The 13493-nt window shown below is 35.9% G+C and overlaps 1 protein-coding gene and 1 pseudogene across 2 annotated transcripts; one reads left to right on the top strand and one right to left on the bottom strand.

Moving 5' to 3' along the window:
* The first annotated feature begins 2580 nt into the window (after nt 1-2580).
* On the top strand, nt 2581-10924 carry LOC143602472 (asparagine synthetase [glutamine-hydrolyzing]-like; annotated as a pseudogene). The gene is made up of 13 exons (XR_013147852.1): nt 2581-2714; nt 2810-2948; nt 7039-7134; nt 7205-7346; nt 7414-7604; nt 7670-7830; nt 7927-8007; nt 9700-9921; nt 9992-10126; nt 10190-10270; nt 10330-10416; nt 10485-10592; nt 10669-10924. The product of XR_013147852.1 is annotated as an asparagine synthetase [glutamine-hydrolyzing]-like (transcript).
* A 170-nt stretch (nt 10925-11094) lies between these two features.
* On the bottom strand, nt 11095-12929 carry LOC143602473 (protein PMR5-like). The gene is made up of 5 exons (XM_077079561.1): nt 12613-12929; nt 12349-12520; nt 12085-12263; nt 11790-11948; nt 11095-11419 (listed from the first exon to the last, which is right to left on the bottom strand). The coding sequence occupies exons 1-5, from the start codon at nt 12927-12929 to the stop codon at nt 11095-11097; spliced, it is 1152 nt and encodes a 383-aa protein (XP_076935676.1).
* Between the last annotated feature and the right edge of the window lie 564 nt (nt 12930-13493).

Raw genomic sequence — 13493 nt, 5'->3', positions numbered from 1 at the left:
CGATCATTTATTAGTTCTCGATTCGTCAATCGAGGTGAGTACTTTCATACCCCGTTTTCCATCTTTCGTTTTTGGGTGACATTTCATACTTATCAAACTAAATGCTTTATACTTAAATCTTAAACATACAAACGTGATTGTATACTTACTTAAATAATTGCTCGATTTGGTGTTTTATGCTTACATGCTTATGTGTTTATCGCTTTTGGATTATGGAACTATAAATCCCAGACCATTTGACAACCCCTCATGGCAAGGTGTCGTTAACGTAATGCAATTAACGATAACTATAAAATCCTAGACTATTTGGCATCCCCTTATAGCTAGGTGTCGCTAACGTAAACTATTAGCGATATCTATTTTATCCAAGTTGTTGCGTTTATCTATTGTTTCGTATACAAGTTTTGTGGCTTTTTATTACTATATACCTATATGCTCAAACTTATGAATTGCTCACCAACCTTTGTGTTGACAAACTTTATTTTATGAAATGTTACAGGTTTGACTTTTGTTGACTTGAGGACTTGACGAAAACGTTACCAAGACTGTTAGGATATTAGTAAAACGAATAATATAATTGTTACTTGTATTCAATTTGTTTGTGTGAACGAGATGTGTTGATTACTGATTTATGAAATAAAATGAGTTGAATAAATATTGTCACTTTAAATAGTGATAACTATAAAATCCTAGACTATTTGGCATCCCCTTATAGCTAGGTGTCGCTAACGTAAAACTATTAGCGATATCTATTTTATCCAAGTTGTTGCGTTTATCTATTGTTTCGTATACAAGTTTTGTGGCTTTTTATTACTATATACCTATATGTTCAAACTTATGAATTGCTCACCAACCTTTGTGTTGATAAACTTTATTTTATGAAATGTTACAGGTTTGACTTTTGTTGACTTGAGGACTTGACGAAAACGTTACCAAGACTGTTAGGATATTAGTAAAACGAATAATATAATTGTTACTTGTATTCAATTTGTTTGTGTGAACGAGATGTGTTGATTACTGATTTATGAAATAAAATGAGTTGAATAAATATTGTCACTTTAAATAGTGTCTTGTGTTTTTGGGCAATCGGTTGCACCCCGGCATGTTCCGCCGTCTTTGGTCGGGGTGTGACAGCTCCCGTGATGAGTTTCCATGTTCACGTGATATACGTGAAATACCACCGCAACTGGGCTGATCACTGTGTGTTGACGATCATTTGACCGTTAATTTTTTTATTTTAATTTTTGCATGTCTTGTATTTTTTTTAATTTATATTGAATGTTATTTTTATTTCATATTATGTTATTTTAATTTGAAAACAGTTCCATTAAAAATATTAAAAAGAATATAAAATGGGTGAAATATAGTTTGAGATGGGAAAGATGATTATTTTCATCAATGGCGAAGCTTGAGCTGAGTCTCAGCGGTGATCGAAGTTACGGATCTAAAAAATTTTGATTCTGCAATTCAGTTAAGGTCGGGTCGATGATTCGGTGTAGGTCGCCGATCCGGTTTGGGTTGGATCAAACAATATGATATCTAAAATTAATTGTTCTTCATTCATTCAAATGATTGTTTTTATAATATATAATAATAATAAAAACTAATAAGTTTTTAACCAACAAATACCTAAAATATTCATGATAATGCGAGGGGAAGAGTGCGGTTACTCGATGCTGCGGTGTGTGTGGTGTCTCCAAGGTTGAAGGCGTTGTCCCGTGTGTGGTGGCCAGTGGTCTCCAGGATGGTGGCCAACAACGGCGGATGACAGTGTGTGCTTAGTGGTGGCTGGTGGTCTCTAGTTGACTCGGTAAGACAGTGAATTTGAGTTATGAACCGAATGAATGTTAGATGGTTTCCAAACACTAAACCCAATGGTAATCCCGTTGTTTTTTTTTTGGTTTAAACAAGTGTATCATTATTACAAATAGCCCCCCTTCAATGAGTTTTATCAACAAATCTTTTAGTATTCGACTAGTATTTGTTTAAAAAATGCGAGGTTTTATCTAAAAATCAAACGTTGGGTTAATATATAAAGAAACTTCAGTGGTGACCGGTAGTTTGTTTAGAGAAATACCTCGAGAGTGACTGCGCTCAATACCTATATAATTTTCAGACAACAATTGCGACATTTTCCTATTAACTGAAAAAATGGCAGTGGCCGGGTCACCCCGTCCCCATAAAGCTTCACCCTTGATTTTCATGGTTGAATGATGGATTAAGACAAAATAATAAAAATGTGACATTGCTGTATGAAACTTTAGATGGAACAGGGTGGGAATTCGGATAGGAAAAACCGACACCCTTTAGTAACAAATTGGCCGAACAACTTATTACCGAAGTGACTGATTATAAAAAATATAAATCTGAAATCGATTGTAGACTCGAACCGAATCGACTACATGAATATTTGTTAATTATCATCCCATAAAGATTTACACATCATCAGATGACACACACTCCAGAACTAGCTGTGTTTTGTTTTTTGAAGCACGTAAAAAGGTGGCGTGGCGTTATATATAGGTGGCAAAGGAAACGGTGATAGCCATCTTCTATATATATTTAATATTCTCATCTCTTGAAACTGCTTGTACTTTGTAGTTACAAGGTGGTACAGTCAGTAACTAATAAGCTATGTGTGGGATACTAGCGGTGTTGGGTTGCTCCGACGATTCTCAGACCAAAAGGGCTCGAGTCCTTGAGCTATCTCGCAGGCAAACTCTTTTTAGTATATATGACTCGTTGTATCAATTATATATCAAGTTTTATTTAATTTCTTACACAAAAAAGGCTAAGTATTTATGTGTAGGCTAAAGCATCGTGGTCCAGATTGGAGTGGTCTATATCAGCGTCATGGTTCCTATATAGCTCATCAACGACTAGCCATTGTTGACCCGGCCTCTGGTGATCAACCCCTCTATAACGAAGATAAAACTATAGTTGTAGCGGTAAGTAACTCATTCACCCATCAACTTATATATACGTAGAACTCGTGTATCACACAGGTTAGTTAAAATAAAATATAACAATTACATAATTACAGATTATTAGCATTCATGTATATTACGTGGGCTGAACAATCAAATCGATTAACTTAAGATAAATAATTATGCAAATTTTTATTAAATGACATTAAAAGGTGTAGCATACAATTTTTTTTTTTTGAATGGCATTAAAAATGTAGATAAAATTCTTCAAATGTGAATAAAAACAATGTTTAGAGCAGAACTTATTATAGTTAGCATAAAGGGACACTACAATATTGATTGATATTTAATAGTTCTTTTGAAGAGAGAGACAGAACTGCTATAAAGATATACAAAACAAAACACATCTTGGCTACAAACTTCTGTTATACAATACAATGTTATAAAACATATTATACAGTCTCAATCTCATGAAGATAGACTATAAGTTATAACACATCAACATGCTAACATATAAGTATATACCTACACCATTTCAATTAATAAACTCCTCTTTATTCTCCAAATTAATAGCAGTCATAATACTTATGTCACAAAAATCATACCTCCTGACAAATTGGAATTCATTTAATTGATTTTGAAAGATATATTTGTCAAATTTGGTTGATAATCATGAGCATTAGTTAACCTGAGTTTTGGTAATTTAAGCAACAAAAAGTAGCAGAAGAGTCATTTTTTAAGCCAACCATAGCCTTCCTGAGTTCGGGTCAATAACAGAATGCATTAAAGTTGGGCCAGTAACTCTCGCGTCCATGTTACATGTTTATCGAGGCAACTTCCAAGCCCAAAACATCTGCGTTGTTCATCAATCATCTGGAGTCATAAGATAAATAATATAATAATATAAATAAAATAATATCAAATGTATAAATTATGAAAACTAAGAGTAAAATATATCACTAAAATGGAGCCTGTTAATGTATATGGAATAAAATATATTTTTAAAATTTTTAATAACTTGTTAACTGAAACTGCCCTATGTTGCCCTTGAGAACTGAAATCGGGTTTAAAAGATTTGTTAACCAAAACGGATCGGTTATGGCGTGTTCATAACCGAAGTTTTTCATTATGGTTTCAGTTTAGGAAATAAGTGAACCGAACCGACCAATGTCATGAAATTGAAAATTACCTATTTTGACATGTTACCTAACCTATAATTATAATTACAATGCTATAAACTTTACTTTTTTTACTGGTAAACCGACACAACAACACTCGTTATTATTGATCATCAGAACTCACCTTATTTTTTAAAAAAATTAGCATTTGTATGAAAAATAAATGGTATAACGTTTAAGGTGTAAAAATAGTTAAATGTTTTCACCTTTGCAACCACAAAGTCCACATATTCAGCAAGTTGGCAATCTCCTCATTCTTCAAGAAAGTTACTTGAACACTATACTCTGTATTTTGGTGTTCCAAAGTTTCCAAAAAACTATTTTACATACCTAGGGCTTACTCTTGCTCCATAGGGCAACTCTCCTTATAGCCCGCTCTGTTAATAAATTAACCAAATAATGTGTTACTAATAACAAAGGAGTAATGAAAACCATAAAATTGATTGCAATTATATGTGACCTTACATTGGAATTATTAATACATGCAAGCAAGAACACAACATAATGTCATGGAGTCAATGGCAAAGAGTAGTAGTCAAACCAAACGCCAACACCAAGCAATTGTAGAATGCATAATTATAGGCTTCAAATTGTCACGGGCTGCATAATTGCAAATGTGTATTCAGTTGGGCCTAATAATTACCAGGCATAGGCATAGACTGATATCCATAACATAATGTAAAATAAAAAAAACAACAAACTCAATTCATAGGAAAGATAGTCCCAAAAAACCTTTATATCAATATATGAAATAAATGTGCAAATTCAAATTGCTGCCTTTTCTACTGAATATGAACCTCCATACCTTCACATATTTCCCATATGCACTAAAAGCTACTTTCAAGCCCATACCAAATTGGTAATTTTAATAAATGTGTATGATTTGATCCTTATTAGAGGTGAACATATAATAAACTGGTTTGTGAAATTGAACCGAAACTGTTTACGAAACCCGTTTGATGAAACTGGTCATGATTTCAAATCGAACCGCCAGTTTGATATTGTTGAGATCTCTTTCATTGAACCGATTAATAATGAACATGTTTCAAACATAACCAATCAATTTCCACTTTTGAACAATACTATACTGGTGCTAACCATCTTTGAATGAAACCAAACCAGTTTCATATTCCAACTTGGACCAAATTTATGCACTATATCCTTACTGATTAAACAAATATGGCAATTACCTTATGTTATGCCCATTCACAAAAAAAACCTGCAACAATCTTCATATGGAAAATTGTCTAACAAAACCTATTTCATCATTACATATACAGTATTTGATTGAATCTGTAACTTGTCTAAAAAAACCTCTTTAATATGCAAATTGAATAAGAATTGTTCAAAAATTGAATATGTGTAGACCAATTGCATTTATACTTTGAATTAGGGTATAATCATCATAGAATTGGTGTTGAGGATTACATATGAACCCTAATTGTACCTGAGCGTTGGATGAGGAGATCGATTTAAAGGCACGAAAACAGAAGACGATGGTTGTTATTGTTGATTGTGTGAAACCGAATCTGTAAACCAAAGTTAGGGTTAGCATTATACTTCCAATTCCAATGTTGAAGACGATTGAATATGTAGATGATTAGTACCTGATTTTGTTGATGAATGCATTGTTAAAGATAAGCGGGCGGACAGGCGGCGTTGTTATTATAATTAGGTTCAAGATTATTGTATCAGAAAATAAATTAAGAGAGAATGAATGCTTTGTGATTATATTAATTAATTAATTAATTAAATTAAAATAAAAATTGAAGAGAAAATTACACAACGAATGAGTTTTGGTGAAAGATAAAGAAGAAAATTTAGAAAAAATCCACTCTTTTATTATATAGGCAGATAGCATGTTCGTATAAAGTTACATACAAATTAATGTTTTCAAAAGTGAGATATGTTATATAGTTTCTCTTATAAGCTACTTAGGCATTTGATGCTCGCTCTTTCATTATAACATATTTGATACGAACCAAATTGATTCTTTTTTAAAAACAGTCTGTTTGACGCGAACTAAATTGAAACTTTAGAAACCAAATTGATATTTTTTTAAAACAGTCTGTTTGACGCGAACTAAATTGAAACTTTAAAAACTTTAAAAACTAACGTTTTGACCGCTCTAAGCTATTAGGTCAAAACTCTAGTAATGATCTCACATCGATCATATATACCTTTTGATAAGTTAAAAATGGTATGAGTCACATGTCTTTGTAAGTGAACGTATAATTTGGCTACCATAGGAACCGGAAGACCATTTTGACCCTCTCGTAAGGCTCATATATCTATTAAAAATTTAAGGAAAATTGGAAATAAATAATCCAAACTTTTGTGTATTGCCCGATAATAATCCCAACTTTAAAAGTCACTACCAGTGGTCCCAACTTCATCTATATTTGTCTCAATGGACCTCCGTTTAAAAACATTTAACGCCGTTAAGTTTTTTTCCGAGTTTCAAACCGACGTTTTAGGGCTTTTGATTAGAAAAACGATACGATTCGACTGATGTAAAACTTATCTCGAAACGGTGATTCAAATGACTTGATTTTTGTTAATTGGAAATTCAAACACCAGAATTGAAACATTGTTACGTCGTTGGGATCACCGTTTCGAGATAAGTTTTACATCGATCGAATCGTATCGTTCTTTCGATCAAAAAGCCCTAAAACATCGGTTTGAAACTCGGAAAAAAACTTAACGACATTAAATTGTATAAACAGAGGTCCATCAAGACAAAAATAGTTGAAAATTGGGTCCGTTGATTGTGATTTTTAAAGTTGAGATTATTATCGGCCAATACACAAAAGTCGTGATTATTTATTTCCAATTTGCGAAGCTTAACGTCTCAAGTCAAATCAAATGTTATTTAGCTACTTATACTAGTTATTATATGAAAAGTAGACGAATTTTACAACATAATATTCCAGGTTAATGGTGAGATATACAACCATGAGGATCTTCGTAGAGGATTGCCTCGTCATAAATTTAAAACCGGAAGCGATTGTGAAGTTATTGCACATCTTGTGAGTCCTTGACCCATATAGATTGAAATCTTTTAAGATTACCATAAATAGGCCGGTTACATCTTTGCAGTACGAAGAGCATGGAGAAACATTTGTCAACATGTTGGACGGAATGTTTTCTTTTGTTTTATTCGACACCCGTGACAACAGCTTCATTGCTGCCCGTGATGCGATCGGGATCACACCTCTACACATCGGCTGGGCACTAGATGGTAACTTTTTTGTGCATTTTGAAATCGACTCTAGTAATGCTAATTATATTGGTTGCTTTTTGTGTAGGTTCGGTTTTGATATCATCTGAGCTAAAAGGTTTGAATGATGAATGTGAGCATTTCGAGGTGTTTCCACCAGGACACTTGTACTCGAGCAAAACAGGCGGCTATACAAGGTGGTACAGCCCTCCATGGTTCACCGAGGCGGTTCCATCTGCTCCTTATGATCCTATTGTTCTAAGACACGCTTTAGAAAACGTGAGTGTTAACTTGTAGATTTTGTTACTAGTTGTTCACAATAATAATCGGGTGATTAACTGTAGGCCGTGATCAAAAGGCTCATGACAGATGTACCCTATGGAGTTCTTCTATCAGGAGGTTTAGACTCGTCATTGGTGGCATCGATTGCCGCCCGTCATGTGTCCGGTACAAGAGCAGAAAGTACTGGGGAGCTCAATTTCATTCTTTCTCAGCTGGTCTTGAGGTAATTTTAATTTTTAAACTCTTAAATTAAAACCCGGCTAACCCAGACGGTCTTGCGTTCGACTTCAAGCCCGTTTCCTAACATGCTTGTTGACAGGGTTCACCAGACCTAAAGGCGGCAAAAGAAGTAGCCGATTGTTTGGGCACGATTCATCATGAGTTTCACTTCACTGTTCAAGTACTGTTTCGGGCATCTAATACTCTTTATAACATTATATTTAAGGGATATTGGTTTTTAATACTCCCAACTTTCACCCGTTGGTTGATAACACTCCCGACTTTCGATTTGTTATCCACTACTCCCAACTTTCACCATATTTTCTTGTACCACTCCCCATCTAATCTAACAGAACACTAACCTCATTAAGGTTTTGGACAGAAAATGTCATTTAAATTAGTTAGGGGTGAAAAAAAAAATCTAGATACCACTAACTCTAATATTAAAAAAATCAATATATAAAAACAAAAACAAACTAATATACAATTGAAACTGATGTGTAAGAATTACAACTTAAATTCACACACCTAGTGACTAAGGGGACTTTGAAGCCTTTAAAGGCTCTCGCCGGAAAGTGTATGACAGACACAAAGACCACCTCCATTGTAAGAGAACACCATTAAACACGGAAATGACATCCCGGAATGGGCTGGCTGCAAAAACTGATCTCATCAGTGAAGACCTTCTCTTCAGAATATCGTCGCTAGACTTCCGGCAACATCGGAAAATGGTTGTGGTCGGAAATCGGTGAAGGTATAGAAAAGGCGGTGGTGATTCTTATCTTTCTTTCCCTTTGAAATCGAGGGGAATAGGAATCAAGAAGCATCGGAGACATGTGGATTGTTAAGAAATGAAGATAAGATTTGAGTAAGCATTAGAGAGTTTTTTTGGATACTAAATTTGAATTGTGTCGTTTTTGGTACACGTTCCTATAGAAGGGAAGGCTTTGGAATCGATTCAGTTGCGTATTATTGGTTTGAATAAAAACTCTAAGAGAAGAAGATGATGAAGTTCCTTTCAGAACTTAGGTCTGGTTGATTTTTAGGTTAAGCATCAGAGGTTGTTGTGAAATTAGGGTTTTAGGAGAAAGGATGACCCGGGGTAGGTGGTGGGTCCCACAATAAATATTCATATTTATAAACTAAATATTACATAACGCCCTGCTTGCGGTGCACGCATATAATGTATATATGCGTGAACCCTTGAGTGGGCAAAAGTGAAATTGCACTAATTTTGACATTATTTTACTAATCTTGTGAAAATAACGTTAAAAGTGGCGGAATGTTAATCAGGCATCATGTGGTGGCGTTGATAGCCGAAAGACAAGGGTACATGCACCAATCAGTCGGTGTCCCGATGGTTGAGTGTTATGTGTCTTATGTCCAAGGCTTGATGCAAAACTATTATCAAGCCGGGGGTCTTACCGGAAGCAACCTCTATATCCCTATGGGGTAGAGGTAAGGCTGTCTACATCTTACCCTCCTCAGACCCTACCATAGCTTTGCTATTGGTGGGATATACTGAGTACGATGATGATGATGATGAAACTAAATATTACAAAATGTTATTTATTAAAAAAAAAGGATGTTTATAAGGGTACTTTTGTCTTTTTATAAATAAGTTAAACAGATTAAATTTTTTTTCACACTTCAACTAATTTAAATGACATTTTATGTCCCAAACACTAACGATGTTAGTGTTTCGTTAGACAAGGAGTGGTATAAGAAAATAGAGTGAAAGTTGGGAGTGATGGGTAACAAATCTATAGTTGAGAGTGCTATTGGTCTACGAGTGAAATGTGAGTATTAAAAACTAATATCCTCCTATATTTTACTGACTATTGCTGAAAATGGTTTAAATGCAATGCGATAGGATGGTATTGATGCAATTGAAGATGTAATTTACCATATTGAAACAAACGACGTGACAACAGTTAGGGCCAGCACGCCAATGTTTCTAATGGCGCGCAAGATCAAGTCCCTTGGAGTTAAAATGGTGCTCTCGGGTGAAGGTGCGGATGAGATATTTGGCGGATACTTGTACTTCCATAAGGCACCCAGCAAGGAAGAGTTTCACTGGGAAACTTGTCGCAAGGTATTTGATTTATATTCTTATTTATTGACAGTAAAACATGTTGAATGTATTTCCTTTTTGAGTGTCTCAGATCAAAGCTATTCATCTATATGATTGCTTGAGAGCTAATAAGTCAACATCGGCTTGGGGGTTGGAGGCACGAGTCCCGTTTCTAGACAAAGAGTTCATCAATGTGGTAATGAGTATAGACCCCGAAATGAAAATGGTACGATAAAGACTCTAATATGAAAACAAGTGTTGACCCGATACTAAGTGGCAGTTTCCACAGATTGATATGGAGAAAAACCGCATAGAAAAGTGGATTCTTCGTAAGACTTTTGACGATGAAGATCACCCATATTTACCAAAGGTATCGGCTTTTCATCATTGATGTCCTACTTTTGGAAATTTAAACGCGTTGTCGTGCAGCATATTTTGTATAGGCAGAAAGAGCAGTTTAGTGACGGAGTTGGGTATAGTTGGATCGATGGACTAAAAGACCATGCTGAACTTCATGTAAGGATTTTATTATGTTTCTACTGCAAACTATACTCTAGTGCTTGATATAATAAACTGTCATTCAGGTGACCGATAAGATGATGCTTAACGCGCCTCATATCTTCCCTCACAACACCCCACAGACAAAGGAAGCATATTACTACCGGATGATCTTTGAACGGTTTTTCCCTCAGGTCTCGGTTACTTCATTGTGGTTTGTTTCAAGTACCACAGATCATTGTTTTGACTATTGTTTCATTTTGGTTTCAGAATCCTGCTATCTTAAGTGTGCCGGGTGGTGCAAGTGTGGCTTGCAGCACTGCTAAAGCAATTGAATGGGATGCTGCATGGTCTAACCATCTTGACCCTTCACGCAGAGCTGCTCTTGGAGTTCATGATTCGGCTTATGAGGTTAATCACGGTCCAGATGCAAGTGCCACAAATAACGTGGAAGATGGGCTCAAGACAATGGATACAACAATACCTGAACTCATAATTCTAAGCTAGAAAATAATGGTTTTCCGAAACATAATAATCAAGTTATAGTGTATGAACAGGATCTCGTAGTTAATGACTTAATGTTACATTTGGTTATCTTAAATAACAACAATAAATAAGATTTCGAATTTGTTCTCAATTCTAAAATGGTACCTAAGACAGACTGCAAAACGGTCAAACACCAAAAATGGGTCGGTGCTAAAAGAACAAAGCCGTGTAGAAGAGCTGGTTCCATGTATCAGGCAACCCAGGCAGACACCAATGGGTGCAGTCAGGGGTGCCGTTGGGGTTGGCCTTTTGGCCCGTGCTCGTGTCCCCACTGTAGATTGACGGGTGAGCATCTTTTCTCATTGCTGATAGCGTGGTAATGTCAAGTAAATAAACCGGAGTTTGCATTTCTTTTAGCACCGCGTCCACCACCTTCATCTCGTTCGGGTACACCCCTGAGAAGACCGATGCGCTAACTGGTGCTGTCTCGCCATAGCAGCTCTTGGTGTTTGCTGATGCACTCCACTCTGATGGGCTGCAAATGGATAAAACTACATTTTACTAAAACATAAACAGAAAATGGTGCGCACTTATATGTTTGAAGTTGTAATAAATACATAGTAAATACCGTAGTTATGATAGTTTTAAGATTTAATGATAAGATAATATTCTTTACTAGAAATTAATGAAATGTCAATAAATTAGGTAAATTTCTATTGATGTAATTACATTACAATGATACAAAATTTTGCATCCCTATATAAAAGAATAACCGGTGTTACCTAAACATCACATGTTATAACCATACAGACATCACACGGCAGAGTTACCAGACACAAACCAAACATCCCATGATATCATGTGGCATAACAGATTAAACTAAACCGAGTAACGAGGGTGCATACATGTAGTGAGTAGGCGAGAAGGACTGAAAAAAAACTCTGGTTCTACTGGTGTCGATATTGGAATCAACCCACCGGCCCCACGTCCTCACCGCAGTTTCCATCGCAACCATACGGTCCATATCCTGGTAAATCGATCCCCCGGATTCCATCACATCCCACCTGCACCACATTTTAACTATTAACCCACCCTTTAATCAAATGCACTATCGCTATATATTTAACATGGGTCGCTCAACACTTTCACAAGGGTAAGCCCGCCCCGGCTATTAGGAACATGTAAAATGACAATACTAACCCTTGTGTAGCCCCGGTGTGACTCCACCAATGACCGGTATTAAACGACAGAACATCGGCGCCCATCCACGCCCTTGCGTTTTCCGATATGTCCTCCAGTTTAAGCACCTTCCGCCCGCCCACGGAATCAATATCCACCAAATACTGCGCCTTGTAATACGACAACGTCACATCATAATCCTGTCCGTTCAAACATACATTAAACGCGTTAGCTCCACAACCCACAGTACAATAATTGAAGATCCAACGGCTGGATTTAACCTACCAAAAACTTGAATGTAGAAAGCGGGTATCCTCTCATCACTTGCGTAGCGACACGTGGCACCGATGACCACGTCAGACAAACCAAAGACTCCCATTGGTTCCGTCCTAACGAGTCCCCCACAAATAATACCGTTTTACCCTTCATCTTCTCCAAGAACACCAGCCCATTAAACCTAGTCAAATTAATTAACCCACAAAGTACAACATTCAATGCACAAAGTACAACAACATCAACAGTAATCTTAAACCCATTGTAATTACTGACCTGGGTAGCTCACAATTAGCGGGTTGCCATCTGTACTTGAGGTAATCCGAATCGGGTCGGCCGTACATTTGGCAATTAAAGTCCGGATCGATAACCGGGCAAGAAGCGGACTGGTAGACCGGGTATGAGTCGTCGTGGACCCAAGAGCCCATGAAGAGTGAACACTGGGAGTTGTTGGCTTGTAAGATCGGACGAGAATGCGGATGGTTGTGGTCATTATTGTGGAGATGATGTACTAACAAGTAGGCTGAAGTGAAACCTAACAACAATATAATTGAAATCGAGATTAAAAGACATTTGGTAGATACGAAGGCCATTGTATTTGTGGGAAAGAGGGATGGATATTTTTGTTTGTTTGGAAAGAGTGGTGAAATGGTTCCACCCTTCACGTGTGTCGGATCGGACCGGTTTTATATAATGTTTTGAGCAATGGAAAAATAGTAGTATATTATATAGGAGGATAGGATAATTAAATGTAAGGTGAAATGAAATAATAATATAATTTGACGGTGATTTGTTTCGACTAGATTTGTTAAATATAGTAGTTGTATTATTTTTTATTGTGTACTGATGGAATACTTATGAAAGATCCTTTGCTAAAGTTTTAAAATATCTAAGTTTGTTTTCATATTACTGTTATCTGTATAGTCATTATCAAGATACGTAGATGAATGATCAGATTGGTGTTTGTATGACAAGTTATTCTTTTCTTTTAAATTAACGTATCTAGATATGTATTCATTAATGATTGAGTTGGTTTAATGACAAAGTTACATATAGCTTATTAAAACTATGCATCAATGTTAATTAATGGTATCCGATCAACTTATCAAAAATCAACATCTTGGGTTATAAACTTATATGATATGTGACGTGGGCCA

The sequence above is a fragment of the Bidens hawaiensis genome, unplaced genomic scaffold (genome assembly GCF_021521415.1).
Source record: "Bidens hawaiensis isolate Kalapana, Puna unplaced genomic scaffold, B.hawaiensis_p1.1 tig00058982_1, whole genome shotgun sequence".
NCBI lineage: Eukaryota > Viridiplantae > Streptophyta > Magnoliopsida > Asterales > Asteraceae > Bidens > Bidens hawaiensis.
This window is presented reverse-complemented; position numbering and strand designations above follow the sequence as displayed.

Coding starts and splice junctions, on each gene's coding strand:
- LOC143602473 (XM_077079561.1), bottom strand. CDS start 12,929: ATGGCCTTCGTATCTACCAAATGTCTTTTAATCTCGATTTCAATTATA. Junction 12,264..12,348: donor TTTCTACATTCAAGTTTTTG/GTAGGTTAAATC, acceptor TTGAACGGACAG/GATTATGATGTGACGTTGTC. Junction 11,949..12,084: donor CACACCGGGGCTACACAAGG/GTTAGTATTGTC, acceptor AATGTGGTGCAG/GTGGGATGTGATGGAATCCG.